The 25906-nt window shown below is 43.6% G+C and overlaps 1 protein-coding gene across 24 annotated transcripts in view; it reads right to left on the minus strand.

The window, feature by feature from the left end:
- APBB2 (amyloid beta precursor protein binding family B member 2) overlaps positions 1 to 25906 on the minus strand; it is a 170071-nt gene that overhangs the window by 27416 nt on the left and 116749 nt on the right. For 22 of the 24 annotated variants that reach the window (XR_014515359.1, XM_083458188.1, XM_083458172.1 and 19 more), the window contains 2 exons: positions 22046 to 22192; positions 19837 to 19964 (listed from right to left, as the gene is read on the minus strand). Coding sequence is in view for 22 of the 24 variants with exons in the window: in XM_083458188.1 (XP_083314314.1) it covers positions 19837 to 19964; positions 22046 to 22192 (275 nt within the window). In the remaining 2 variants the exon portion in view is untranslated. Of the gene's footprint in view, positions 1 to 3771; positions 3881 to 4037; positions 4350 to 19836; positions 19965 to 22045; positions 22193 to 25906 lie in introns of those variants that run through there. The other 2 variants (XM_083458184.1, XM_083458183.1) reach the window with 2 other exon arrangements.

Below are 25906 nucleotides of genomic sequence, written 5' to 3' on the forward strand. Positions count from 1 at the left end.
GACACTGTTGAGGAGTTGGAGATGGCGTTTAGAAGTGGTCCATGTTTCGCAAGGGTACAGCAAGGTGGGTAGTACAATAGCTTTGTAAAGCTATTGGTCTCCCAAGCATTTTGGTTTCCCTGCAAAAGTCCTCAAACACTCTACGCTTCAATTGGGAGAAAGCCACACTCGCAGAGATCAGGTGATGCTGGATTTCAGCATCAATGTCGGCCCTTGTGGAAAGATAACTGCCCAGGTAGGAGAAGTGATTGGCACTTTCCAACATCACACCATTGAGTTGGATTTGTGGTGCTGCAGAGGGGTAGTTTTGTGCTTGTTGGTGCAGCACTTTGGTTTTTGGGATTTTGAGTGATAGGCCAAGCTTTTCGTAAGCTTCTGCAAAGATATTTAGGTCTTAATACTTGGGTTCTTAAACAAGGTGGTATTTTCTGTTGGTTTCCCTCACTTCTATAAATCACACTCCTGAACATTCTCTAGTATTATAACAGACCAGGAGTTCACCACACCACACTGGTTTGGGATCCTTTTCTTTCCAGAAGTTCTATCCCTTTCTTATTGAATTGAGACCCAAGTAGAGTTTTCCCTACTAACTCTACTTCTCCTGTCCCCAATTCAGCTTCCCAGTTTTTCTCTTGCTTGTATATTCCTAAAAAGACACTAATTACTGCGTTTCAGACTAAGCTCAGAGACTTCCTTATCTGGCTATATTTTCCTCAGACTGGATTTTACACTTACACACACCCCCACCCCCACAGCCCAGGAGCTATCTTTGGTGATCACTTGTAGCCGAGTAAGATTGTCTTCCATAAACACGGTTTTAACAATGAGTCCGTAAGTGACTGTGGAGGCCAATTCTGGATCCACATGTCCTTCCACAGTGGGGACATTGGTTTCCGGGCAGGAGCTGATCATGGTGTGGATTTGCCAAGCGTGCCTTCCTCCTAGCATGTTTCTCCCTTGTGTCCTGAGTTCAAGTGTCTTCAAAGCCCATGACACCTTTGGTAAAGGCTGTTCTCCAACTGGAGCGCTTGCAGGCCAGTGTTTCCCAATTGTTGGTGTTTATACTCCTTTTTTTTAGATTTGCCCTGAGACAGTCTTTAAACCTCTTTTGTTGACCACCAGCATTACACTTTCCATTTTAAAGTTCGGAATAGAGTAGTTGCTTTGGAAGACGATCATCAGGCATCCGCACAACATGTCCAGTCCAACGAAGCTGATGTTGAAGAATGAGCTATATCCTTATCCAGCTGAACACCCAACTTTGCTTTTCTTTTTCCTTCCCAAAGTGCTGCCTCCATCCCACTCTGGCTAGCTGTACCCGCAGCCAAGCAAAGAGAGGTTCCAGTCCAGCACTGCCTCGCCAAACTCTGGTCCAGCTATATCTACTATTGTGTAGAGTATTTATAAATATATATTTTCAGTTTTGGAGACAAAGTCTTAGCACACTGCTTTTGATGTCAAGTATAGATGGTTGTTGAAAGGATATTACACATTTTTTCCCCAGCTGAGGTGCAGTCAGAAGCAAGAGGGAGCGCCAATGAACAGTCTAGTCCTCTCTGTCTTTAAAAAGGGCCTGGGACAATCAACTACATTTGATGGAAATTAGGGGCCTTTTGAAAACAAGTATTTTAAGAGTGACAACTCTTTTGAAGATTTATCAGATCAGATCTGCAGGCAGTGGGTTATGTCTTTACCACAGTGAAGATGGTCAAGGAGGCCATAGACCAGGGGTCAGTAAACTTTTTCAGCAGGGGCCAGGCCACTGTCCCTCAGACCTTGTGGGGGCCGGTCATCCATCTATCTATCTATCTATCTATCTATCTATCTATCTATCTATCTATCTGAACGAATTCCTATGCCCCACGAATAACCCAGAGATGCATTTTAAATAAAAGGACACATTCTACTAATGTAAAAACACACTGATTCCTGGATCCGCAGGCCGGATATAGAAGGCAGTTGGGCCGGATCAAGCGCCTTTGGCTCTGATATATTGAAATTATTTATACAATTTTTAATATGCTACTTATTCAGTCCTGAGGGCTCCTAGAAAGCAGCTTACAATCAAATGTTAAAAATGCAAAGAAGTTAATCTACCTATCTGATTTATATCACAACCTTCCCCAAAAGGATCTCAATAGTATATGGGAGAAGCAGCAATTACAACCCCCCTTTTTGATTATTTGGCTCATTTACATATAAGACAAGCCACAAGGGGGTCTGGAACAAGCCTTTAAACTAAAATGGGACAATTTATTCAGCCCATGATATGGGTATAGTAAATCTGGATCACTGCCTCTATCAATAACTTAAAATTAGCACCATGGCCCAGGATATTCAGCATTTTATCCAACATAAATTGTAGCTTTCATTTTATTACCACACCCGGACTGGAATAAAATTCAATTTAATGGAATTAAAAATAATCTGAACCAGTCCCATAATGGGTTTTAAGATCTAACTGAAATATCCACTGTGCCCAAACATTAATTTATGTTACAAATGTTAAACATCCGTTTGGCAATTTTCATTAAATCTTGCCTGGCTGCAATATTAAAATGGTTCTTGAGTTGGGGTTATTGTTGACCATAAATTGCATGTACAGTTTTTCACACCAATGTGGCACGTTCCACAAATACAGCACAGGGATTAAGTTAGGGAAAGGAAAGCACATTCCCTTTCCAGAGTAAATAATTTATTATTATTTCGCCTCCCAAGAAATGCTTCAGGAATGAATAATAAAAAAGCCCATCTTCTCCCAGTTGTTAAAATTATGTTAATGTTGAAGTAACAACTATAAATACGTAATTAAAGCCATTGCTCTAAGATATGCCGTTTGCTGTGGGTTTTATTGCAGTAGAACAAAAACTCAGCAGCACTTAATATTCTTTTATGCTCAGAAAACAAATATATAAGCAGAGACAACAGGCAATCCAAATAGCTTTCCCCCCAACAAATGTCACACTCCAAGTTGAAGAATGAACGTGCTGAGTGATTAGAAAGAAAAGCAGAAGATTGATGGGTTTTTCCTCTCTTCCATTCCCTCTCCAACAGCTTAATAAAGATTCCTAGCAGCCATACATCAGCTAATAAGTCAATAAACTCCCTAGTTACACATTCTTCAGCAGATACAGAAAGGATTAAGAAAGCAGAAATTTCTCACTGATCAAAATGAATCCAAAAATCTTTCCATCATGAACTTTCTCATGTCGAAGGAAAGCTGCCCTGTTTACCTATGCATATACATATGTATCTAAATACTAAAGCTGATAATATTCATTATTAAATATACATTAGAAATATATACCAAAGGAACAATAAAGTTATTCCACCTCTTGAAAGAGCAAGTTCTCTTACATACTTATCAAATAAGAGATGATTATGAATGAAAAATAATCAGTAAATCTCTAATGGTAAAGATAGGTTTCATCCCAACAATTATATCTGCCAAGAGCATAAGTAGCTGCCCATTTGCACTATCACCAGAAAGTCATTGTGAACTTGGCAATTCATTGCATTTTCTCCCCCTCCCCAATTACATCCACAGTTGCGATCGAGAACAAATTACGTCCGAGCTTACAAAACTGCCAATTTAGGCAAGTCGATATAAGAGAGCTTAGTAATTGCAGCCAACGAACGGCAGGTATTTGGGCGACTTGAACAGTGAACAATAAGAGCAGCTGAACATCAGACGGGTCTCGTCGTCAGCTAACAGTCCGTCAGTTTACCACCAGCTCCTGAAAGCAGAAACGGCGAATGAACTGTACTTACAGTGTAAGTACCATCTGGCCATTACAGCTGCGATTCTGATATTAAGTTGTCGTTCTTGGAAAGCAAGAGGCTCAACCTGCCCTTATTGCTCTAAGAAGCTGCTTGCCTGCCCTCAATCTTTAACCTAAAGAATCTCTGCCCTGAATTTGCACAGAGAAGACGAGCGCTACTGGAGACAAAAGGCTACTTGCTCCTGCTTATACTGTATGCATCTGTAGTAATCAGACGGGGTCCGCGGGGAGCGGTCCCCTTTTTAAGTTCCTTACCTTATTCCTTCTTGCAGCAGAGAGGGCTTTTTAATGCCTGGCACGTCAGGCTGACCAGGCAGCCCCCAACACTCCCTGATTCCCCGTTCGCACAGGCATCGGCAGGGCAAAGTGCTCTCTCAGCTCAGCCATATGCATGCTCTTGCTTCGGCGACATGCGTTGAATACCCGTGGGGGGGCGGCAGCTCATTCATTTTGCATCAAGTTGGAGCAGACCCTCTCAGCTGCAACTCTCCTCCGCGAGATGCCCTCCCTCGTTCCTTCTTTCCTGTCCTCGCTCAGTCAGCCCAGCTGTGTGATTGGATACAGCTGTGAAGGGGGGGGGGTTCTGCTCTCCTCTCAGCCTTGCTCCCCCCCACCCCGTTTTTGAGTACTTTTTTTTATATTCCGTGCAATGAGCCCCTCCCATCACCTCCCTAGCAGATCTATGCTATTACAGATGATCCTCCTTTCAGCAGCCAAACGGAACCGCCAAGCTTCCGATACCGATGTCAAAAGTGTGCAGAAGAAATTGTACGCCTGCTGCACAATAAATGGAAAATAGTGCAGAAAAACAACAACGGGCCCTCTGTTTTGGTTGCTGGAGCCAATGCCGGATGTTTTGCTAACGTTTCTGTTGTTAAGGGCTTGCCTCAAAAGGTAGGGGAGAAAGGTTCAGTCGGCAGAGCGTGAGACTCTCAATCTCAGGATTGTGAATTTGAGCCCAACATCGGGCAAGATTCCTGCACTGAAGATAGTTGGAGTAGATGAGCCTTGTGGTCCCTTCCTACTCTACGATACTATGGAATAAAAATTACTCAAACTGTTTGCATCTCACTTTTCAGAAGAGAATATACTTAAACTGGGTTGCAAAAAGGTATACCTAAGATTGCATAAAGTACACACCTGCAGTTTGTTTGATTTCTAAAGTATTAGTTCTCTCCTTCCAGTGCTGTAAAAAGGTAAAGGTAAAGGACATCTGACAATTAAGTCCAGTCGCGGACGACTCTGGGGTTGCGGCGCTCATCTCGCTTTACAGGCCGAGGGAGCCTGTGTACAGCTTCTGGGTCATGTAGCCAGCATGATTAAGCCGCTTCCAGCGCAACGGAACACTGAAACCAGAGCAGTGCATGGAAACGCTGTTTACCCTCCTGCCAGAGCGGTACCTATTTCTGTACTTGCACTTTTTGGCATGCTTTCAAACTGCTGGGTTGGCAGGAGCTGGGACAGAGCAACGGGAGCTCACCCCATCGCGGGGATTCGAACCGCTGACCTTCTGATCAGCAAGTCCAAGAGACTCAGTGGTTTAGACCACAGCACCACCCACATCCCCTTTCCAGCGCTTTATACTACATAATTTCGAAGATACAAATGGTTCACTACTGTTCAGGGCCAAAGCCTAGCAACCCCCCATGAAGAATTGCCTGGCTTAAGATAATAAGTGTGCTCTGAGAAACTCTCTTTCTGGAGGAGAGATTCTCATTGAACTGTTTCTCTTCATTTCTGTCACTGTTAAAACAGATCTACTGTTTAACAAATGAGAGCCTGCCTGCCTGCTGCTGAAAAACAAACCTTTATTAATGTACAGTTACGCGGATTTCTGACCTGAATGCGCTATAAACATTGTTTGCAATCACAGACATTGCAATCCAACAAACAACAAAAGAGCCCCACTGCAAGAATGGCTGTCATTATAAGATTTTTGTTGTTGCCGCAGATTCAATACGAGATGTCCATCTCATGCCAAATAGGGCTTTTGTTTCCAGCTGTAAACTTTCACTTCCATTGCCTATCCTACTGCCACAGTCCTTTGCTAGAGTTGGCTTTAGAGATGCTCCTAAAGTCCTTCACAAATCTTGAATCCCCTCCAAGTCTTACAAGGCTGCTAAGCAGGCTTGTTAATATTCCTCTTGCGTTTCTTCCCTTAAGCCAGAAAGCAACAGTGACATGTGTTAAACATACTAATTTTGACTCTCAAACTAGCTGTGCAGGGACACCACTGACTCAAGAGGAGTCCCATTTCTTTTTCAGTGTACAGTGATACCTTGGAAGTCGAACGGAATCCGTTCCGGAACTTCCAAAATGTTCGGAAACCCAAGGCGCGGCTTCCGATTGGCTGCAGGAAACTCCTGCAGCCAATTGGAAGCCGCGTCAGATGTTCGGCTTCCAAATAACGTTCGCAAACCGGAACACTCGCTTCCGGGTTTGTGGCATTTGGGAGCCAAAATGTTTAACTTGCAAGGCGTTTGGGATCCAAGGTACGACTGTATTAGACTGGGTAGTATTACATGCAAACATCAGCGGCCAGCTATGGCCTATTGGTCTGATTGGGACACACACCTGGGCCTTTTACCTGGGATGGAAAAGCAAATGTGGGCCACAGACATAATGTAATTGTGACATACTGTAAGTGCACCAAGCGGTTGCCAGCATCTACGGAAGACCACTTCCTTCAACTAAAAGGTGATATGGCCTTCTTTGTACACAGCCTTTTGTGTGGAGCAGCCATGTTGCTTTAGGAACATATAAGAGGAGTGCACTCCCACCCAAACACCATGGAAACATGAACCCCAACTTGAGTAAGAATCAAACCCTATCCATGGCTATTAGCTAGCAATCAAATCCAAATTTCAGCGTGATCCATGGCCCTGCAGCCACAGATGTTGTAGGGCGATGAATGGATGCACAGTTATCTTGGTAACTTGTAACAAAAAGAATGTCTTGAAAACAAAGCAAAAAGACCCCATGAGGGTTATTTATTTATTTAAAAAAAGAAAAACACCAACTTAAGTTGTTGTTTTTTTGCATTCCCCAACAAAAGCAATCTTCAGCAAACATTGGGAAATATGTCTTATACCTATAAAACATCAAAACCTATTATGTACAGTGAGGGGGGAAAGTATTTGATCCCCTGCTAAATTTGCCCGTTTGCCCTCTGACGAAGAAATGACCAGTCTCTCACAGCTACAATAAACCATTAAAATTATGGACTGGTCATTTCTTCGTCAGAGGGCAAACGGGCAAATATAGCAGGGGATCAAATACTTTCCCCCCTCACTGTATTATAATCCCACTCATGTAAACCACATGCCAGGCCTTTCCTCAGGGGTCCTCTGACTCCTCTGGAGGGACTTTTCAGGAGGCACGGAGGCTGGAGTGAGAGAAGGAAGTAGGAACTCACTGCGTAACTGGCTTCTGCTTGTACAATCCCTGGATCCAAGACGCTTGGGGCAGAGGAATGGGCTAGTATTGTTCTTTTATTAATTAGGTAAGGGCCTATCAGTATGGCGGGCTGTGAATACTGAACCCCCAACATTTCTAACCTCCCACTCCTCTGCCTCTATTCAGTCTCCTCGTCCTGCCTATCATCCAATAGATCTCATCAAGTCTGAAATCTACAAAACAGAGACAAAGGAACCCTTGTTGCAACAAGGGAATCGTTCAGTGTCTTTGCATCTGACTGTTTGATCACACGGAATTTTCAACAGTGATACCTGACTTTTTCTGCTCAGTAGTTCAAAACACTGAGCTCCTTACACGGCGTGTTTAGGTTTAGAGATGAATTAAGGTAGAAAAGGCCACAATTTCTCTTTTGATAAGCTTCCGCAGGCTTCTCCAGTATCACAGTGGGTCTTTGTTACTTTTGCAAGTGAGTTGGCTACCCAAGTGTCAGTTCCGGCTGCCCCTGGCTCACTGGTAGATGTCACAGGCTGAATTGTCAGAGAGGAAGACATGAGCCGTGCAGTTGGCACACTGGGGGAAACTGGAAAATCTCCATGGTCAGAAGCAGAGGCCAAGAACCAAAAAACCTGGCTGGTCACTGATGGGAAAAGAGACATGACCAGATGGAAGCTTTTTCTGATCCCAGTGCTTTTCTTCAATGGAAATACTATGTTTTGACTCAAAGCATGAGTGAAGGGTGTTATGTACTGAAGTTCTCACCCTGGGCCAGCAGGGGGATACTGTAGATAGTTTTCACTCAGGTCCACGTCAGTTATTTTAGGCGGGAAACCCTGGGTTGTTGTTGCTACAATGTTGACAGCCGGCTGCCTATAAAAGCAGGCCAGCTGAGCTGTTTGCTGTTCAGTTCTGTTCCAGCTTACAAAATAAAGAGCTGCTTTGGAGAAATCGCTGTGTCGTCTGCCATGTCTACCCACTATTCAACAAAGGGACTTGTTTTGCATCAATAAAATAACTTGAGGATTGAACACAGCAGGTGAACCCCCTATTGAAATTATCCTTCAGACCATGTTTACTGTACCATTTAAATAGTCAGATGAGTGTATGTGTTTTAAGGGACTCTGATGCATCAAGATGGATGGTATTTCATTAGGCAATCTTGTATGAGATATATAATGCAGGCCATTTTTTCAGGTTCACTAAAACACAACATTATTCATGCAGAAATCATTTGTGACTCATAGAATTGTTATTTTTTTTTGCCATCTAGCTAATGCATCAACTTAAGTCATTTGAATTTTTATGCTGAGAAATTAAAAACTGAAATGAGACTTTAAGTACACGCGCACAGACAACTCCAGTCATCAAATGCAATTCAAGAAAGGGATTTGTTGCCAGAGGGCACATCGCGTTGAATAGCATGAAGCATCAAAAGTCCCTCCCCTTGTGGAAGCTCAGTTATGGAAATGGGCCGGCACATAATCCTCACGATTATGAGCCTGGAGTTAGAACATGTACCTATCTTTCAAAAACGCAGCACTAGAAAACAATTTTCTAACAATAATCCAGATCTCCTACTGTATGCATTCATCATATAAATGCTTTAAACATCTTAAACATAACAGACATTCAAAGGAATTCAAGGGCATCCATTATTTAAATATATGAATGCATAAAAAGAAGACTGAAGCATCATGCTCTTGTTATATGTATGTGTTTCATATGTGTGGCCAAACTGGGTGACTTCCAGCACATATAAATGCATTATAAAACATCAAACATTAAAAACTTCCCTTAACAGGACTGCCTTCAGATGTCTTCTAAAAATCAGATAGTTGTTTATTTCCTGGACATCTGATGGGAGGGCGTTCCACAAGGCGGGCGCCCCTACCGAAAAGGCCCTCTGTCTGGTTCCTTATAACCTCACTTCACGCAGTGAGGGAACCGCCAGAAGGCGCTCGGTGCTGGACCTCAGTGTCCGGGCTGAACAATGGGGGTGGAGAAGCTCCTTCAGGTATACTGGGCCAAGGCCGTTTAGGGCTTTAAAGGTCACCACCAACCCTCTGAATTGTGCTCGGAAATGTAGCGGGAGCCAGTGTAGATCCCTTAAGACTGGTGTTATATGGTCCCGGCGGCCACTCCCAGTCACCAGTATAGCTGCTGCGTTCTGGATTACAGTGGTACCTCGGGTTACAGACACTTCGGGTTACAGACTCCGCTAACCCAGAAATAGTGCTTCAGGTTAAGAACTTTGCTTCAGGATGAGAACAGAAATTGTGCGGTGGTGGTGCGGCGGCAGCGGGAGGCCCCATTAGCTAAAGTGGTGCTTCAGCTTAAGAACAGTTTCAGGTTAAGAACGGACCTCCAGAACGAATTAAGTTCTTAACCCGAGGTACCACTGTAGTTGCAGTTTCCGAGTCACCTTCAAAGGTAGCCCCACGTAGAGCGCCTTGCAGGAGTCCAAGTGAGGGATAAGCAGCGCACTCTGGTGAGACAGTGCATGAGCAGGTAGAGTCTCAGCCGGTGAAGCATATGGAGCTGCTAGACAGCCGCCCTACCCTGGATACAGAATTGACCTGCACCTCCATGGACAGCAGTGCATCCAAAATGACACTTAGGCTGTACACCTGGTCCTTCAGGGGCACAGTTACCCCATTCAAGACCAGGGGATCCTCCACACCTGGATGTATTTTGATACTGTGTTTCTAGCAACACCATACTGTATTAACTGATACTTTTCATCAGTGTTTGAAATCCAGGGTGTACATTATTTTCTCACCCCACTGTCTTTTATTGTTTACAGTTGTTTTCAAATTATTGTATAGTGTGTTTTTAATATTTTGTTGCAATCTACACAGGGAATGTTTGCTTCTGCGCAGTCGCATGAATCTAAGAAGTGACTATGAAGATGTATGGCAAGACACAGAAAAACTAACCATGCCTGGGGAATCATTAAAAATTGGGATAATCATAATTTTGGAGAGAGAACCCCACCCCCCTGAGATTAACACACTCATCTAGTCGTCTGTGGTGTGTAAGAATTATCTGTAGGTGAATAAGCAAGGAAGCACTCATAAAAGTGGAAATGTTATTTTTGCCTTTATCTCAGCTCTCTTAAGTGTCATAAATCCTATACATCCTATACCCTTTTAAAATGTGGCTCTTTTCTGGGGTGTGTGTGTTGTTTTTATTCTGATTATATATGTTGTGATTTTTTCTGAGGCTTCCGGGTATAGGGTGGTATATAAACTCAATAAATAATAGTAGTAATAATAAATATATAATAATAATAATAACAAATGGCTACATAGGCAGGTACGGACCTGACATTTTGTGAAAGCTTTTCCTAGGCTTCTTATAGCTGTAGCTCAAAAACCGGATTATAAAAACAACAGAAAGCATTTGTAGGCAACTGCATGTTTCAGGTATAGAAGAAGAAGAAGAAGAGTTTGGATTTGATATCCCGCCTTTCACTCCCTTTAAGGAGTCTCAAAGAGGCTAACATTCTCCTTTCGCTTCCTCCCCCACAACAAATACTCTGTGAGGTGAGTGGGGCTGAGAGACTTCAAAGAAGTGTGACTGGCCCAAGGTCACCCAGCAGCTGCATGTGGAGGAGCGGAGACGCGAACCTGGTTCCCCAGATTACGAGACTACCACTCTTAACCACTACACCACACTGGCACTAGTAGGTTCAAATAATGGAGATTCTGCAGCTGGGAAAAGAAAGTGAAGGCCAGAGCTAGCCATGCCATATCCCACTGTTATGCAAGGGACAGATAAAGGCAGGAATTGGCACTGCACACTAAAATTTCTTGACGTACTGGCCCTAGCAGTGGGGTAACAACACTTGGACCTGCTTCAGGCTGCAAACGTCTTGGGCCAGCACTGGTGACGATGTGAATCATGGCAGAAGCAGACTAGCTTCTCTTCAAATTACACGGCTGTAGGGAACGCAAGCCAGTGTTGGACAGACTCCAAATGGAATGCCATATGCAGCATATTTGATATCCGTAGGCATATTAATGTGAACGACGACCAAGTGAGTCATAAACAAATTACAAAGTGCCAGGTTTATATTATTCTCTACAAAAACCCAGGTTGTAGTTCATGAATGTTCTGACTTGCTTGATTGCTATTCGATAATAAGTTAAATATTCCGAATGCAAATTAGGTTACAGGTGCTATTTGCACTAAACCGCAGGGCATTCTGGCAAGCAGTTTAAATAATTATCTAGGGGCCTCTAAGCTAGCCAATTAGTGTAGCCCATTGAATTGAAATAAATTTCTAACTTAATTTATGTCGTTTTGTTGTATGGCAATGTTACAGTAGCAATATATTCTAAGCTTTGGACAGAAATTATTGATTATTATTTCGTTATTAAACTTACGCTAATCTGTTCTTCATCCATTGGGTGCAGGAAGCCACTTAGGTGCAGCAAATTATGCTTGTCAATACTAGTTTAACTGCAGGGCCAAAATCTTGCCTACCTCAGTCGGGCAGCCAGACAATCGCTGCTCCTTGCCACCTCTGAAATGGATGCATGCAACTGACGTGGTCATATCATCCAAAACTCATTTTGCCACTGTTTGGCAGCCAGATGGTACACTACAGCAGGAGGGACGTAGCCCAGCCATCGTCAGCTGTTGCTTACTAACTTACTAGCAAATTCAGTTTTCCATATAAAGAAAAGGGGAACGCTGCCAACAAAACCAACACCCCCTAAATCCAACCCATCATTATGCTATGTTCTGAATTATTTATATCAATGTTGCAGAATGCAATAATACTTTACTATCTGTGGGCATTCAATATGGAGACCCAGTTCAAAATTTAATGGGAAACGTTGGCTTAATAATCTACGCAAAAATGGGCAGGCACAAGGCTTGCCTTCACTCTAACCAACCATGGTGTAATAAACCAAATTGGTGCGTACAAATTTGTCTCCTCTTCTGCAGGTGAGGTGGAGGGCCCAATCCACATACTGCGTACTAGCCGCAGAAAATCCTACGAGCGCTGTTGTTGGCTAAACATGGATGCTATAAAATGGGACAGCTATCCCCCTAAGAGCCCTGAACATCCACTGACATCATGGACATCAAGGGCATATAATGGCATTTTAACATTTGGGACTTAAAAACACTAGGCATCTTATATTGACGAAAGAAAAATGTTGCATGATTCTTAATTTTCTCATTGGTTTTGCTTGTTTAATTTCCCCAGTTTTTCCCTTGTTGCATTTTCTTGCCTGGCTTTCTCCTTCAACAGAAGCTTAGTGCTAGGCTTTGGTTTCTTACAGTTATTCCCTGTCATTCCCTATTATTTTAATTCCGCCGAGTTATTTTTCTTAGCTGTTTTTCTGTCGCTTCTTTCCTCTGTTGGGTTTTCTAGCGTTCTAGAAAACCCACTTTCATGGGATTTCTTTTATGCTGTACCCTCTTCTTCCTTTCTGGAACCATATTTTTATTCCCAATGTCTCCCCAGCTGTGTACAACGAAGGGTACACAGCAAGAATAAACAAAATCACTTCAAATTAGGAGTGCAAAAAATAAAACTATAAAATTAGAACCAGGGAGAGCTGTATTTCAGCTCTATGCACCATGTGGCAAGAACCATGGGAAAATGGATAGATGATAGATAGATGACAGATAGATAGATAGATAGATAGGTAAAGGTAAAGGGACCCTTGACCATTAGATCCAGTCGTGACCGACTCTGGGGTTGCGGCCCTCATCTCGCTTTATTGGCCAAGGGAGCCGGTGTACAGCTTCCGGGTCATGTGGCCAGCATGACTAAGTCACTTCTGGCGAACCAGAGCAGCACACGGAAACGCCGTTTACCTTCCTGCCGGAGTGGTACCTATTTATCTACTTGCACTTTTACATGCTTTTGAACTGCTAGGTTGGCAGGAGCTGGGACCAAGCAATGGGAGCTCACCCCGTTGCGGGGATTCGAACCGCCAACCTTCTGATCGGCAAGTCCTAGGCTCTGTGGTTTAACCCACAGCGCCACCCGCGTCCCTTAGATAGATAGATGACACTTAAATATATTTAATGGCTTGAGTACTGTTTTGCTACGCCATAATCGTTCCAATAATATTTAGAATTGCTATAAAGCTTTTTAAGTGTTTAGAAACACTTCATATGCCTGAGCTTCTTGAAATACATGCAACCACCCTGTAAGGCAAGTATTTTTATTCCCATACTGTGATTTTTCGAGGGATTGTGATCCTAATTGCAATCAAGGAGGGTTTTTGTTTGTTTTTTAAAGTCCTCTCTATTTAGCACTCCAGTCCATCCCTAGTTTCCTCTTATGCGAGCAAGTTCTGTGTTCATTTCCAGGTAAGATTTATTCCCGGTATTCAAACGCCTCTGTCTCAGACAGCCCTATGGGGTTGGCGCCTACAGGTACACAAAAGAGAATACATAGGACGTGCGCAATGAACCTCTGGGAATACAACTTTTTAGAAACTGTCCAGGAGTCAGCTTGACAGGAAGGTTTATGGGGAAGGGAAGCAGCAGCCAGAGAGCTTCTACATTAAAGGAAAAGCCAAGTCCCATGAGGCAAGCAGGAAGGCAAAGTGAGGGCTGGACTGTCACTTTTTTTAAACAGGAAGCCCCAGTGGGATAAAGCAAACCATCAAGGCCTATAGTGGACTATGACCTAGTTTTCAAGTGGATGAGAAGCAAAAGATAGAGTGGGGTGGGGGGAGGTGGATGGATTAATGTGCACATGACATCTATTTTGGAGGATGCAAATTTTCCACTTGTGCTCACAGCAGAGAGGAGAAAGATGAAGGAACAGTGTGTGAGTAGATCTTAGCTCTGCCACATTTCCTTGCTAATATCCACCTGCCAATTTTATATTCCAAAATATTTTGTTGCACGCATGGAAGCTGGGGGAGAAAAAGCGGCCACGGCGGATAGTGAGTGAGTGCCATGCAATCAACAAAAATAGAAACCTAAGTGGGAAAGAGAATAAACGTTTTGTCGCTTTCAAGTAGAGTCTGCTCTTTCATGACTGGGATGGACGACGGGTCATTTCAGCTGAAGGGAAATGCACAGCCAAGTAGCCTTTTCTTAACCAGCGGCAGTTGCAGATAGAACAGATCTGACAAAATATAACTCATAACCTGGATTGTCTCTTAGGGCACAATTCTGTCAAAGGTCTTTTTTAAGGTCTGCTGCAAATGTAGCACTGACCCTTCCCACAAAATGCGGTGTGCAAATTAGGATGACCCACTCTCTCCAAGCCTTTCCTCACCTTTCTTTTAATCTTCTGCTTGGTTTCAGGGGTGCCAGTTTGTGATTGGCCAAACAGATAGCCAGCCAATCAGGATTTTTTAAAAATAAAAATGATTTCCCCTCCTTTTCTTCTCACTTCCCTCTGGGGTCCCCATGCCTTCTGTTGTGCCCCCCCCTTTATGTAATTTTTACTTGTGGCTTCCTTGAAATATCCTGGGGGCCCCCCAGTTGGGAAACACTGGACTAAATCGTGAAGCATTTTCTTACCAAGCTACTGTGGTAAAAAGAAGTTAATGCTGGAGTCCAAGATAACAGCTTAGTGTGTGCCGAGAGAATTATTAATCTCCCAGAAGGCTTTTCTGCCTCGTGCTCTAACAGACATACCCTTAGATTAAACTCCCATCAGTAGATCTCTGTTTTTCATCAATCTTTCATTAGCACAAGGCTTAGAAAATCATCTGGTCAGGTACCATTAAAAGGCTTTTCATCTTCTAAAGAGAAATCCAACCAAATAAATTACTACAAGGAAGGAGCCTGATAAAAAAAATCAAAATCAAAAAATCCAAGGACCTCAAGATAGCAATGACTTTCAAATAACTTGATATTCAAGAGGTAGGAGCTGCTGCATTAGTCATCATAATTATTGTCTACCTGACAATGAACAGGAGAGAACCCTTTCGCTAGCAAGGGACACGTGAGATGTTCAAAAGCGACTCTTTGCTGTTCAAAGCAGTAGGCAGGAGAAAGTCTACGGTAAGCGCATCATTCCCCCCACAGAGCACTTTGCTGATGCAATTTGTCTCCCTTGTTCTGCCATGTTGCAGCTGCTCGTGGCAGAGGCTCTGGTTCCCATACCCAGGGGCCTTGCTGTTTGTCATGCTTCTGTCCCCGATCACCAAAAACCTAACTTGCTAGAAAGAGTCATGTGCGGGAGTCGACAAAATATAATGGAAAGACTTGTCCTAATTGCTTGATTCTAAATTTAGCCTAGATGGTGACAGCAGCCACAAAATTAAAAAATGCCTGCTTCTTGGGAGAAAAGCAATGACAAACCTAGACAGCATCTTAAAAAGCAGAGACAACATCCTTGCCAACAAAGGTCCGTATAGTTAAAGCTATGGTTTTCCCAGTAGTGATGTATGGAAGCGAGAGCTGGACCATCAAGAAGGCTGATCGCCAAAGAATTGATGCTTTTGAATTATGGTGCTGGAGGAGACTCTTGAGAGTCCCATGGACTGCAAGAAGATCAAACGTATCCATTCTTAAGGAAATCAGCCCTGAGTGCTCACTGGAAGGACAGATCGTGAAGCTGAGGCTCCAATACTTTGGCCACCTCATGAGAAGAGAAGGCTCCCTGGAAAAGACCCTGATGTTGGGAAAGATGGAGGGCACAAGGAGAAGGGGACAACGGAGGACGAGATGATTGGACAGTGTTCTCGAAGCTACCAGCATGAGTCTGACCAAACTGCGGGAGGCAGTGGAAGACAGGAGCGCCTGGCGTGCTCTGGTCCGTGGGGTCACGAAGAGTCGGACACAACTAAACGACTAAACAACAACAACAAGCCTTCCCAGTCTCCCTCTGCCTCTTCCTATATACAGCATATCCATGCATGTTGAGCCACTCTCTCAAACGCAACTCTTTTCTCCTTATACTAATACCCCGAGGCAACAAGCAGGCATCAGAAGTTCCCACCCTCTCTTTCCTCTATTTGCTGGACACCTGTCTTTAAGTTTCAGGCCAGAGACTTTAAGGACTTAGTCATGGCTCCAGGCCATGCTTGCAGGCCTATTCAAGCAGCTCTCCTTAGTAAACTCTGGTGAATCTGGAGGCTTGTCTCCAGGCAAAAAGCAGGAGACATTTCAAATGAAAGCCGAAATAATTCAACAAGACTTAACAGCAACAAAAAGTAGGGGTCATTTGCACTACTCTAAATATTTTACAGGGAGAGCATCTGTCTGATACAGTGGTACCTCGGGTTAAGAACTTAATTTGTTCCGGAGGTCCGTTCTTAAACTGAAACTGTTCTTAACCTGAGGTACCACTTTAGCTAATGGGGCCTCCCGCTGCGATTTCTGTTCTCACCCTGAGGTAAAGTTCTTAACCCGAGGTACTATTTCTGGGTTAGCGGAATCTGTAACCTGAAGCGTCTGTAACCTGAAGCGTTTGTAACCCAAGGTACCACTGTATAGGTAAAAGATAAAGAACCAATGGACAGTTAAGTCCAGTCAAAGGCGACCATGGGGTTGTGGCACTCATCTCGCTTTCAGGCTGAGGGAGCCGGCGTTTGTCCACAGACAGCATCTGCCACACCGGAACACTGTGACGGAAACCAGAGCGCGCGGAAACGCTGTTTACCTTCCATACCTATTTATCTACTTGCACTGGTGAGCTTTTGAACTGCTAGGTTGACAGTAGCTGGGACTGAGAAACGGGAGCTCACCCCGTCGCACGGATTCAAACTGTCGACCTTCTGATCGGCAAGCCCAAGAGGCTCAGTGATTTAGACCACAGCGCCACCCACATCCCTCAGTCTAATATAAGGCCTGTAGCTCAGTGGTAGTGCATAGGCTTAGCATGCAGAAGTTCCCAGGTTCAATCCCTGGTACCAGCAAGTAGCAATGGGAATGTCCTCCATTTGAAACCCTGGATACCCATTGTTAGTCTGTGCAGACAACATGGAGCCTGATGGACCCCTGACTGTAGAAGACAGCTTCCTATATAATGTCAGTCCCAGACACTTTGAAAAGGAATGGTCATCTGTCATGGATGCTCTAGCTGAGATTCTTGCATTGCAGGGGGTTGGACTAGATGACCATTGGATCCCTTCCAACTCCAAAATCCTATGATTCTATGAAATACATTTGTGCTTGTAAACACCTCCACATAAAACACAGTAAAGAACAGTGTTATAAAATGATCATCAATTATGCCATGTATTGTAGTAACAACCGATTTGTATTGTTTGCAAACGTTTTAGCAAGTCTGCTTATTCTGCATGACTATGCCACTAGGTAACATTCCCTTTTAAACTCAGCATGCTTACTTTCTCATGTTAAAAAAAATCCAGGAATTACTGTATTTTTCGCCCTATAGGACACACTTTCCCCCCTCCAAAAATGAAGGGGAAATGTGTGTGTGTCCTATGGGGCGAATGAGGGCTTTCGCTGAAGCCTGGAGAGCGAGAAGGGTCGGTGCACACCGGCCCCTCTCGCTCTCCAGGCTCCAGGAAGCTATCCACAAGCCTGCGGAGCCCGGCGGGAGTTCCCGCCGGGCGCCGCAGGCTTGCGGATAGGTGCTTGCAGCCCTAAGCCCAGGGTGCGCAGCGGGCTACAGCGCTGCGCTCCCGGGCTTCGGATAGCAGCAAACTCCGGGAGCGATGGCGAGGTTGAGCGCAACCTCGCCTTCGCTCCTGGACCCCCAGCCCCGAGGCTAAAAACGAAGCCAAGACAGCTAGCGGGATCCATCCCACTTGCTGTCATGGCTTCTTTGCTCTTTGGGGCTCGGGGGGCGGGGAAATAATTCCCCCCCCCTTTATTCCCCCCCCCATAAAAATAAGTGCACCCTATGGGCCGGTGTGTCCCATAGGGTGGAAAATACGGTAATTTGGCATGTTTGGTAGTCACTGGCCTTGGTACAGTGGTACCTTGGTTCTCAAACTTAATCTGTTCTGGGAGTCAGTTTGACTCCCGAAACTGTTCAAAAACCAAGGCGCGGCCTTCTGATTGGCTGCAGGAGCTTCCTGCACTCAAGCGGAAGGCATGTAGGATGTTCGGCTTCTGAAAAATGTTCACAAACTGGAACACTTAGTTCAGGGTTTGTGGAATTCGGGAGAAGATTTGTTCGGGAGCCAAGCCGTTTGAGAACCAAGGTACCACTGTATACTTATTTCTTCTGAAACTCACCCCTCTACCCCAAGCCGCTTTTCCACCAGCCAGTGTTCTAAGCCCATGTCTACCTCAAACACAAACTGGAACAAACACAAATCCATGCGGGGTACAAACAGTTGCTGGAAAGGGGCTGGGAGAGAAGAGTTTCAAAACGAATGACAGGAAAGGGTTAAGCACCCTCTAATACAAATTATGACCACTCTGGATACTTTGCAGGTGAATGGAGGTAAAAAGGCAGCTGTGCCAAACAGAGTTTCCAAAGTCCCAATGGTCAGATGACTGACGGAGTTTAGCACTGCACACCTGGCTTCTATAAGCGCCAACACTCAGCTGATGAGTGGTCCCAAGCACCGGGCTTCCTAAGTGGCAGACTGCTGATGGTCAGGGCTTCAAAGAACTGCATCACCTGACACCAGTGTCATGTCTGGGGATTGACAGGTGGGCCATATCAAAATTTGGCCCATGGGGACTTGGGGAAATAAAGGATACAGTTCCCACCCTTGACGGAAGAGATGGAGAAACTGGGACTCCATTGCACACAACTGTTGTATTAACACATGGCTTTTAAATAATTTTAAAATATATTTCTAGTGCTGTTGATGGAAGACACACATTTTGAGAACTTCCCTTTATTGAGCTCCACAGTAACCATCTCTCTTTCCTGGATGTATACCTCTGATTGTGTGTTTTTTAAAAAGACTTACACGTTACAAACATTATTTTACAAGATGAATTTTCACTGTCAGGAAAAAAACAACTTTTTGTGGTATCTAACTGTTGGAGATGCAATAGGGATAATGCTTCTCTAAAACATTGTTTTTTCATTGTCCTTTATTGAAAGATTTTTGGCAGAAGATAACTGAAACTATCAACAGAACTCTATGGAACAACCTTACATTTATAGAGCAAAATATCCTCTTGAATTATATACCCAGGACACGGAACCTTACAAAAAGACAATATGAGTGGACTTTCCATGACCTACCACAGCAAAAAGACTGATACTGATGAATTGGAAAAATAAAAATGTGGCTCCTTTCTACGATCAGATTGAAGCCTTATGCGAACTCACAACATATGAACAACTTGCATATAAACGCAGACTTGCCATGAACAAATTCAATAATATTTGGAATCCATTATTTCAAATACTGTAATTGGTTAAGATGTGGTAAAGTACAATAACAACCTTGTAAAGTATACAGTTTTGGGTTTCCACCCCTCCCCTCTTTATTTTCCCTTCTACACGGGTCCTGTTTCTCTTTCTCTTTTTCTCTCTTTTATTTACGTCTCACCATGTTTAGTGCGCATATAATTATGTACTTTTCGAACTTTCAATAAAGATGTTAAAAAAAAGAAAAAAGGAAAAGAAAAAAAACCTTTTTGTGAACAATATGATAGAAGCGATAAAAGACAAAATTTATTACTAGGATGCTGTGTTTCATCTAGAACGCAAGCATTCTACAGAAGCAGATTTTAACATCATAGAATAAATGTATCCCAAACTCACCGGCCATTGTCGCGGCCTACACCCCAGACCCGGATGCTTACGATGGGCTGTGAATGAAGAATACTGCGATCCATGGGGTCAACCAAATTTAGCATGTCGTTCTCCAGGATAAGATACATGTCCTTTCCCTAATCAAGAGAAGAGCAAAAACAGCTATAATCTCTTACTCACTCAAACAAGCGTTTGCCCCTATGTAATGCTAACAGAGGACGAGATGGTTGGACAGTGTTCTCAAAGCTACAAACATGAGTCTGACCAAACTGCGGGAGGCAGTGGAAGACAGGAGTGCCTGGAGTGCTCTGGTCCATGGGGTCACAAAGAGTCGGACACGACTAAACGACAACAAATGCTAATTCAGGTGGCTTTGCCTCACCACGCAAGATGCTACTAGGAAAGGCATTTGCGGGATGCTTAAGCCTTCCTCCACCCACTTAAGTCTCTTCCACCCTTCCATATAATATGAGAACAGAGGGTTAAAGGAAGCACTCATGTAATGCGGTCATTATTTATAAATTATGACCATGGCTGCTAATGCAGGTGGCTTTAAAGAGTTAGGCAAAATCATTGGGGGGGGGGGATAGGCAGGAGCTATGGAGCCTCCAAGATCAGAAGCAGTTTATCTCTGGATAACGTGCTTGAAATGAGCAGCAAGGGTGAACTTACACCTTTGGACTACAAGGGATGCTTGTAATTCTTATGTTTTTATAAAGCCCATATTACCTTTTCAACTCAAGAGACCACAGGTACTGAGGTACTGCTCTGGTGAACCAGAGCAGCGACCGGAAACGCCATTTACCTTCCTGCCGGAGTGGTACCTATTTATCTACTTGCACTTTGACATGCTTTTGAACTGCTAGGTTGGCAGGAGCAGGGACTGAGCAACAGGAGCTCACCCCGGCACGGGGATTCGAACCGCCGACCTTCTGATCGGCAAGTCCTAGGCTCTGTGCTTTAACCCACAGCGCCACCCGCGTCTCTCCTCTTGTAACCATACTGGCCTCTGATGACAGGGGGACCAAAGAGCCCCTTCCAAGCACTTAACTTGTCCTGCACTTTGGGCAAGAAAAGAGTCATTGCTGACTCAGATGCACCTCCTTTTTCCTTGCCAGAGCAAACAAGGCCATTGCTCCAAACTAGCTGTTTTACTTCCTTGTTCTTTCTTGACAGTGGCTGCTTTTGCCGAAAAATGAAAGTGCAGGAAAAAGCAGGTGCCACTGATAAAAAAAAATTATTAGAATAATCAAATTGCTTGAATTCGCGGAGACAGCAAAATTAACAGCATCAATTTGAGGCTACTCTAATCGAAAAATTAATAAAGAGTGGGAATGCGTTAAGGAATACATGAAAAAAGTCGCAGCTGGAGCTTAGAAATCAATATGCAAAAGTTTAAAAGGCACAAGGAGATAGGATAATAATATATTAAGGATGGAATGACAAAGTGAATAACGCAACAATAACAAAAATAATAGTAGGTAAAGAAGATTGCACATGGGAAGAGGGAAATACTGGGTTGTGGGGAAGGGAGGTGAAGGGATTAATTGAAACTGTTAAAGATTGGTATAGGATTCAAGAGATTTAAATTTTCATAAAGATTCTATAAGGAAAGCAGCAAGAAATACAGTGGTGCCTCGCAAGACGAAAAGAATCCGTTCCGCGAGTCTTTTCGTCTTGCGGTTTTTTCGTCTTGCGAAGCAAGCCTATTGACGGAGTAGCGCTATTAGCGCTATTGGCACTTAAGGGCTAAAAACGGCTTTTTAAGCCTTGGGGGATTAGCAGTTTTGCTGCTAAAATGCTTTTAGCAGCTTAGCGATTCAGAAAAAGGGGTTTTGGAGCAAAAAAAAAACCTCAAAATTTTTCGCCAATTTTCGTCTTGCGAAGCAAGCCCATAGGGAAATTCGTCTTGCGAAGCGCCTCTGCAGACGGAAAACCCTTTCGTCTTGTGGGTTTTCCGTCTTGCGAGGCATTCGTCTTGCGGGGCACCACTGTATCAAGTAAAGGTATTGGAGAGATCAGTGTAAATGAAAACATGAGACTTGTGATTTTGTTACATATGATTTTATTTTGGAGTTGTCTGTTTATTTTGTAGTTGTTTGTTGTATATTATGTTGTATATTATGTGAATAAAATAGCAAAGAATGCAATTTAAAAAAAGGAAAAGCTGGTGCCACTAGAGAACTGGGAAGTACGATAAGACAGAGAGATTTCTTACCTCTCCCCAAATGCCAACTGTGTCCCGTATATCGTTTTTACAATAAGAGAGCTGTCGGATGCAATTGTTCACAGCAACGCTGCTTTTCCCAGGAGCCAAATCTTCCTCTGCCATTTCTACCCATCCCAAAGAACGAACCGCAAAGCACTGTAAAGGAATAATGAAAAGGAGTGTTAACCTTTTAGGTCTTAATGGCCTCTGCACGATTGTGTCATATTTTTATTTTATGCAAACCCACATTTATGTTGAGGGCAGCCGGTCAAGCCTTTATACTGTTGTCATCTTTTGCTCAACAAGGCAAGTTGAGAGTAGAATCATAGAATTGCAGAATTGGAAGGTACCCTAAGGGTCATCTAGTCCAACCCCCCTTGCAATGCAGGAATTTCAACACACGGCCCTCCATTAATTTGAAGCCATTCTGGACTCTGCTTAGCTTTGCAAATGTGCTAGCAGTTTTATTGTTGAACCACTAAAACAAAAAATATAACTTTCGAGCCGTTTGGCCCCCAAATGACAACTAAGCATTCCGTTTTGGCGGCTGTAACCCTTATATCAGGAGCCATTTGGTGTCAAGCTTATATATCAGAGTTTCTAACACTGCTGGGAAATCAGTGTCAGGAGAGCAAAAAGCCCTACCCACCTTAGACAGCAATGACAATCTGGGATTGGGAGAGGTGTTCGGAACTCTCATTGTTCCAGGCATATTTTGCGACAGTGAATTTCATTAGAGTGAGCAGTTTCTGAGTTCTGGGCGCAGTACTGCACTGAAGATTTCTGATTAAAACTGCAGAGTGGAAGGAAAGGAGGACCTTTTACTGCCTCCCCACTTCCAGCTACTCTCTGGAGAAGAGACTCTCTTAAGAATATTAAGAGGATGGGTGGGCGAAGGACTAGATCATGTGAAAAATGAACAAAATATTTTAGCTGCAGCTCATTCATTTTCAGCTTTGTATTCTTGTTATAAAAAGCACGCCCCAGACATTCTGTTGTTGCGCCCATGACCTAGGTTTAAGGTGCCATTAAGGTCCTAGGTTTCGTATCTCAGTTCCTAACACTGATTGGGAGAGATCTCACATCCGTGTTTTAAAGAAACATATGAGCAGTACATTCAGGGAGAGAGACCCAAAGGTGGGGAAACCATATTTTCCACTGCCTTGCCAAGCTCACCCTGGCAGAGTAGAAGAGGTGTTTTTCTATCCTAAGGCTAAGAATATTTTGAATCCATGCTTCTCCTCCTCTGCCCTATCCACCTCAGAACTCTGAGAGGGTGATGTAAAATAACCCTATGGCCCTGAGACACCCACCCAGGGACCACAGGACTGCAAACCTTGCTTTCCATATGAAAACTTAACATTTTATAATACACTTTACAAGGACGGCCGGACAAAGAAATACAAATTGCAAATGAAATTGCGTTTGAGAGAACCGGACTTATATGAGACACCTGTCACAATCTTTTACAAGACATGACAGTTGATTATAAATGATAAAAACGGTAGGAAGCCGAACTAATGCAGTCGCTGCAGCTTGGGAAAACTGAAGACATATGGCTCCTTTGGCAAGTGAGAGAAAAATGCTAGAGCATATTATTAGTAACTATGGCTTACTATAAAGAGTCTTGTGGCAGGTAGGCAACTAACAAATTTATTGATTACATCATAAGCTTTCATGGACTAATAAATAAATCACTTGGTCTTTAAGGACTCTTAATAGTCTGTTGCAGCAAAAACAGAAAAATCATATGTGGTTTATGACAAAACTGGTTATTTCTTCAAACTGTAAAATTCCAATAAATTATACATGTAGTGGTGGAGCATAGACTGAGAGAACAAAGGAAAATATGGATAATTTAAAGAAGTATTTCGAAGAAATCAAAACCCTTTCAACCCACTCTTATTTTCTTGCCCCTACTGCCTAGGGGCAAATGGGGATTGTCAACCTGGGAAAGTAGCCCATGTAGGAGAAGGAAAACTCTGATCCTAAACCTCTGCTGCTTTGTGGGACATCTTTGGGAGAGGAAGAGGCTAAGGAGTAAACCCTACACAAATCCGGAGTGGCGTCCCTAAGGCCTTGTACACCTCCTTCCGGCAACTCCTGCAGCTAAACTGGTGTCAAACATATTGCTCTGCTTTCCTTTGGACCACATCAGCGAGGCCAAGAGCAGAGTCTTGTCATCTGGGCAGCCCAGGACTTCCATGACCACTGCCTAGGCTTGCGCCCCAGGGAGTTCACCTCGGTGGTGCTAACGCAGCAAAAGCAACACAGGAGACTGGTTACAAGTTACAGGTCTCTGCAGCCACAGCGGGCACCGCGATTCTTCAGTGGTTTAACTTCACTCCTGGTGGCGCACTCCATTGTCTCTTGAGACAGATGGTTATAACTCCTTCCTTACCTTCAGCTCTCAAATAAATTTTAAAAACCCATCAAGGTGGGGAGAGAGGAGCTGCTTCCATTAGGCAGCATTCAACTGGATTGAAGTTGTCTTTTGGAAGCTTTAAACCAGCTTTTTTTGGCCACGCCCCACCTAAGCATCTCTAAAATTCTGATGCCCCCACCCCGTGACATATAATTCTTATTATTCAAAAAGTGAACTCCTATTCACGGGGAGGAAGCCTAAAAGGCCATTCACTGTTAATAACGCATTCTCAAATTTCCCCCCTTAAAAATCAAATTGCTCCCCTGTGGGGTGTGTGCCCCACGTTGGGAACCACGCTTTAAACGATAGTATACACGCTATTGCTTACAATATGTTTCGTCTGTCTGACTCTTTGGTGTGAGGAGATGAGGGCAAAGGTGCCCATATCAGTGTAAACTGCAATGCTCAGATACACTCGCTGCAATAGAAAGCCGGCTCAGTGGTGGAGTAATAAAAATAAATATTTGGAGGACAATGAGCAGATCATCTGACATGCAGAAGCCATTAGGAATAATGCAGAAAGCTTGTTCCTTTAGGCGCCTCCTGCAATCCCATCTGTTAATGGTGCGCTGGAATGAGAAGCATAGAACAGAATATGGAAATAATTTTCCATGTGCTAAAGTTGCCTGACAGCACCGCCTATGATTTCCTTGCAAGCATATGGGTCAATCAGATAACGGTGGGAAGCTGAGAATCACCACAGAGAATGTCATCGGTTGTCACGACAAATATTTGCAGCATTCTGAAGGGTAGTCGGTTTTGTTTTTTACTTTTTTGGAACCATTATTTTCACAAATCATTGGTATTAATTTTGGTTACTGTGCTCTGGAGGAAAGAGTGGCAATGCAGTGTTTATTCGTGGAGGGAAGGGTCTGTCATCCCACCCCCCAGCTCCTGACAGGAAGGTGTGTTGGTTGTAGGAATCTTAGTGATGTTTCACTGCTGCGATATGTTAGCAGCAAGGCATGACTGCGGATTTGCCCAGCTGAGATGCCTACACTGTCACTGCCGGTGGCAGCTGCTTCCACACAGCCCGGTGAAGATGTGAATTACGCCCTTAAGAGGTCAATTTTATTTAGATGTGTAGATTTTCCAACATATTGGTGGTACCTCAGGTTACATACGCTTCAGGTTACATACGCTTCAGGTTACAGACTCCACTAACCCAGAAATATTACCTCGGGTTAAGAACTTTGCTTCAGGATGAGAACAGAAATCGTGCTCCAACGGCGCGGCAGCAGTGGGAGGCCCCATTAGCTAAAGTGGTGCTTCAGGTTAAGAACAGTTTCAGGTTAAGAACGGACCTCCGGAACGAATTAAGTACTTAACCTGAGTTACCACTATACCAAGATCCACAAAAATAATGTATCCACAAAATTTATTTTAAAATTTATTTTATTTATTAAAATGTATTTTAAAATGTAAACACTCTGTGCATTGTCAGT

Source organism: Podarcis tiliguerta (genome assembly GCF_965153285.1).
Source record: "Podarcis tiliguerta genome assembly, chromosome: 9".
Classification (NCBI taxonomy): Eukaryota; Metazoa; Chordata; class Lepidosauria; order Squamata; family Lacertidae; genus Podarcis; species Podarcis tiliguerta.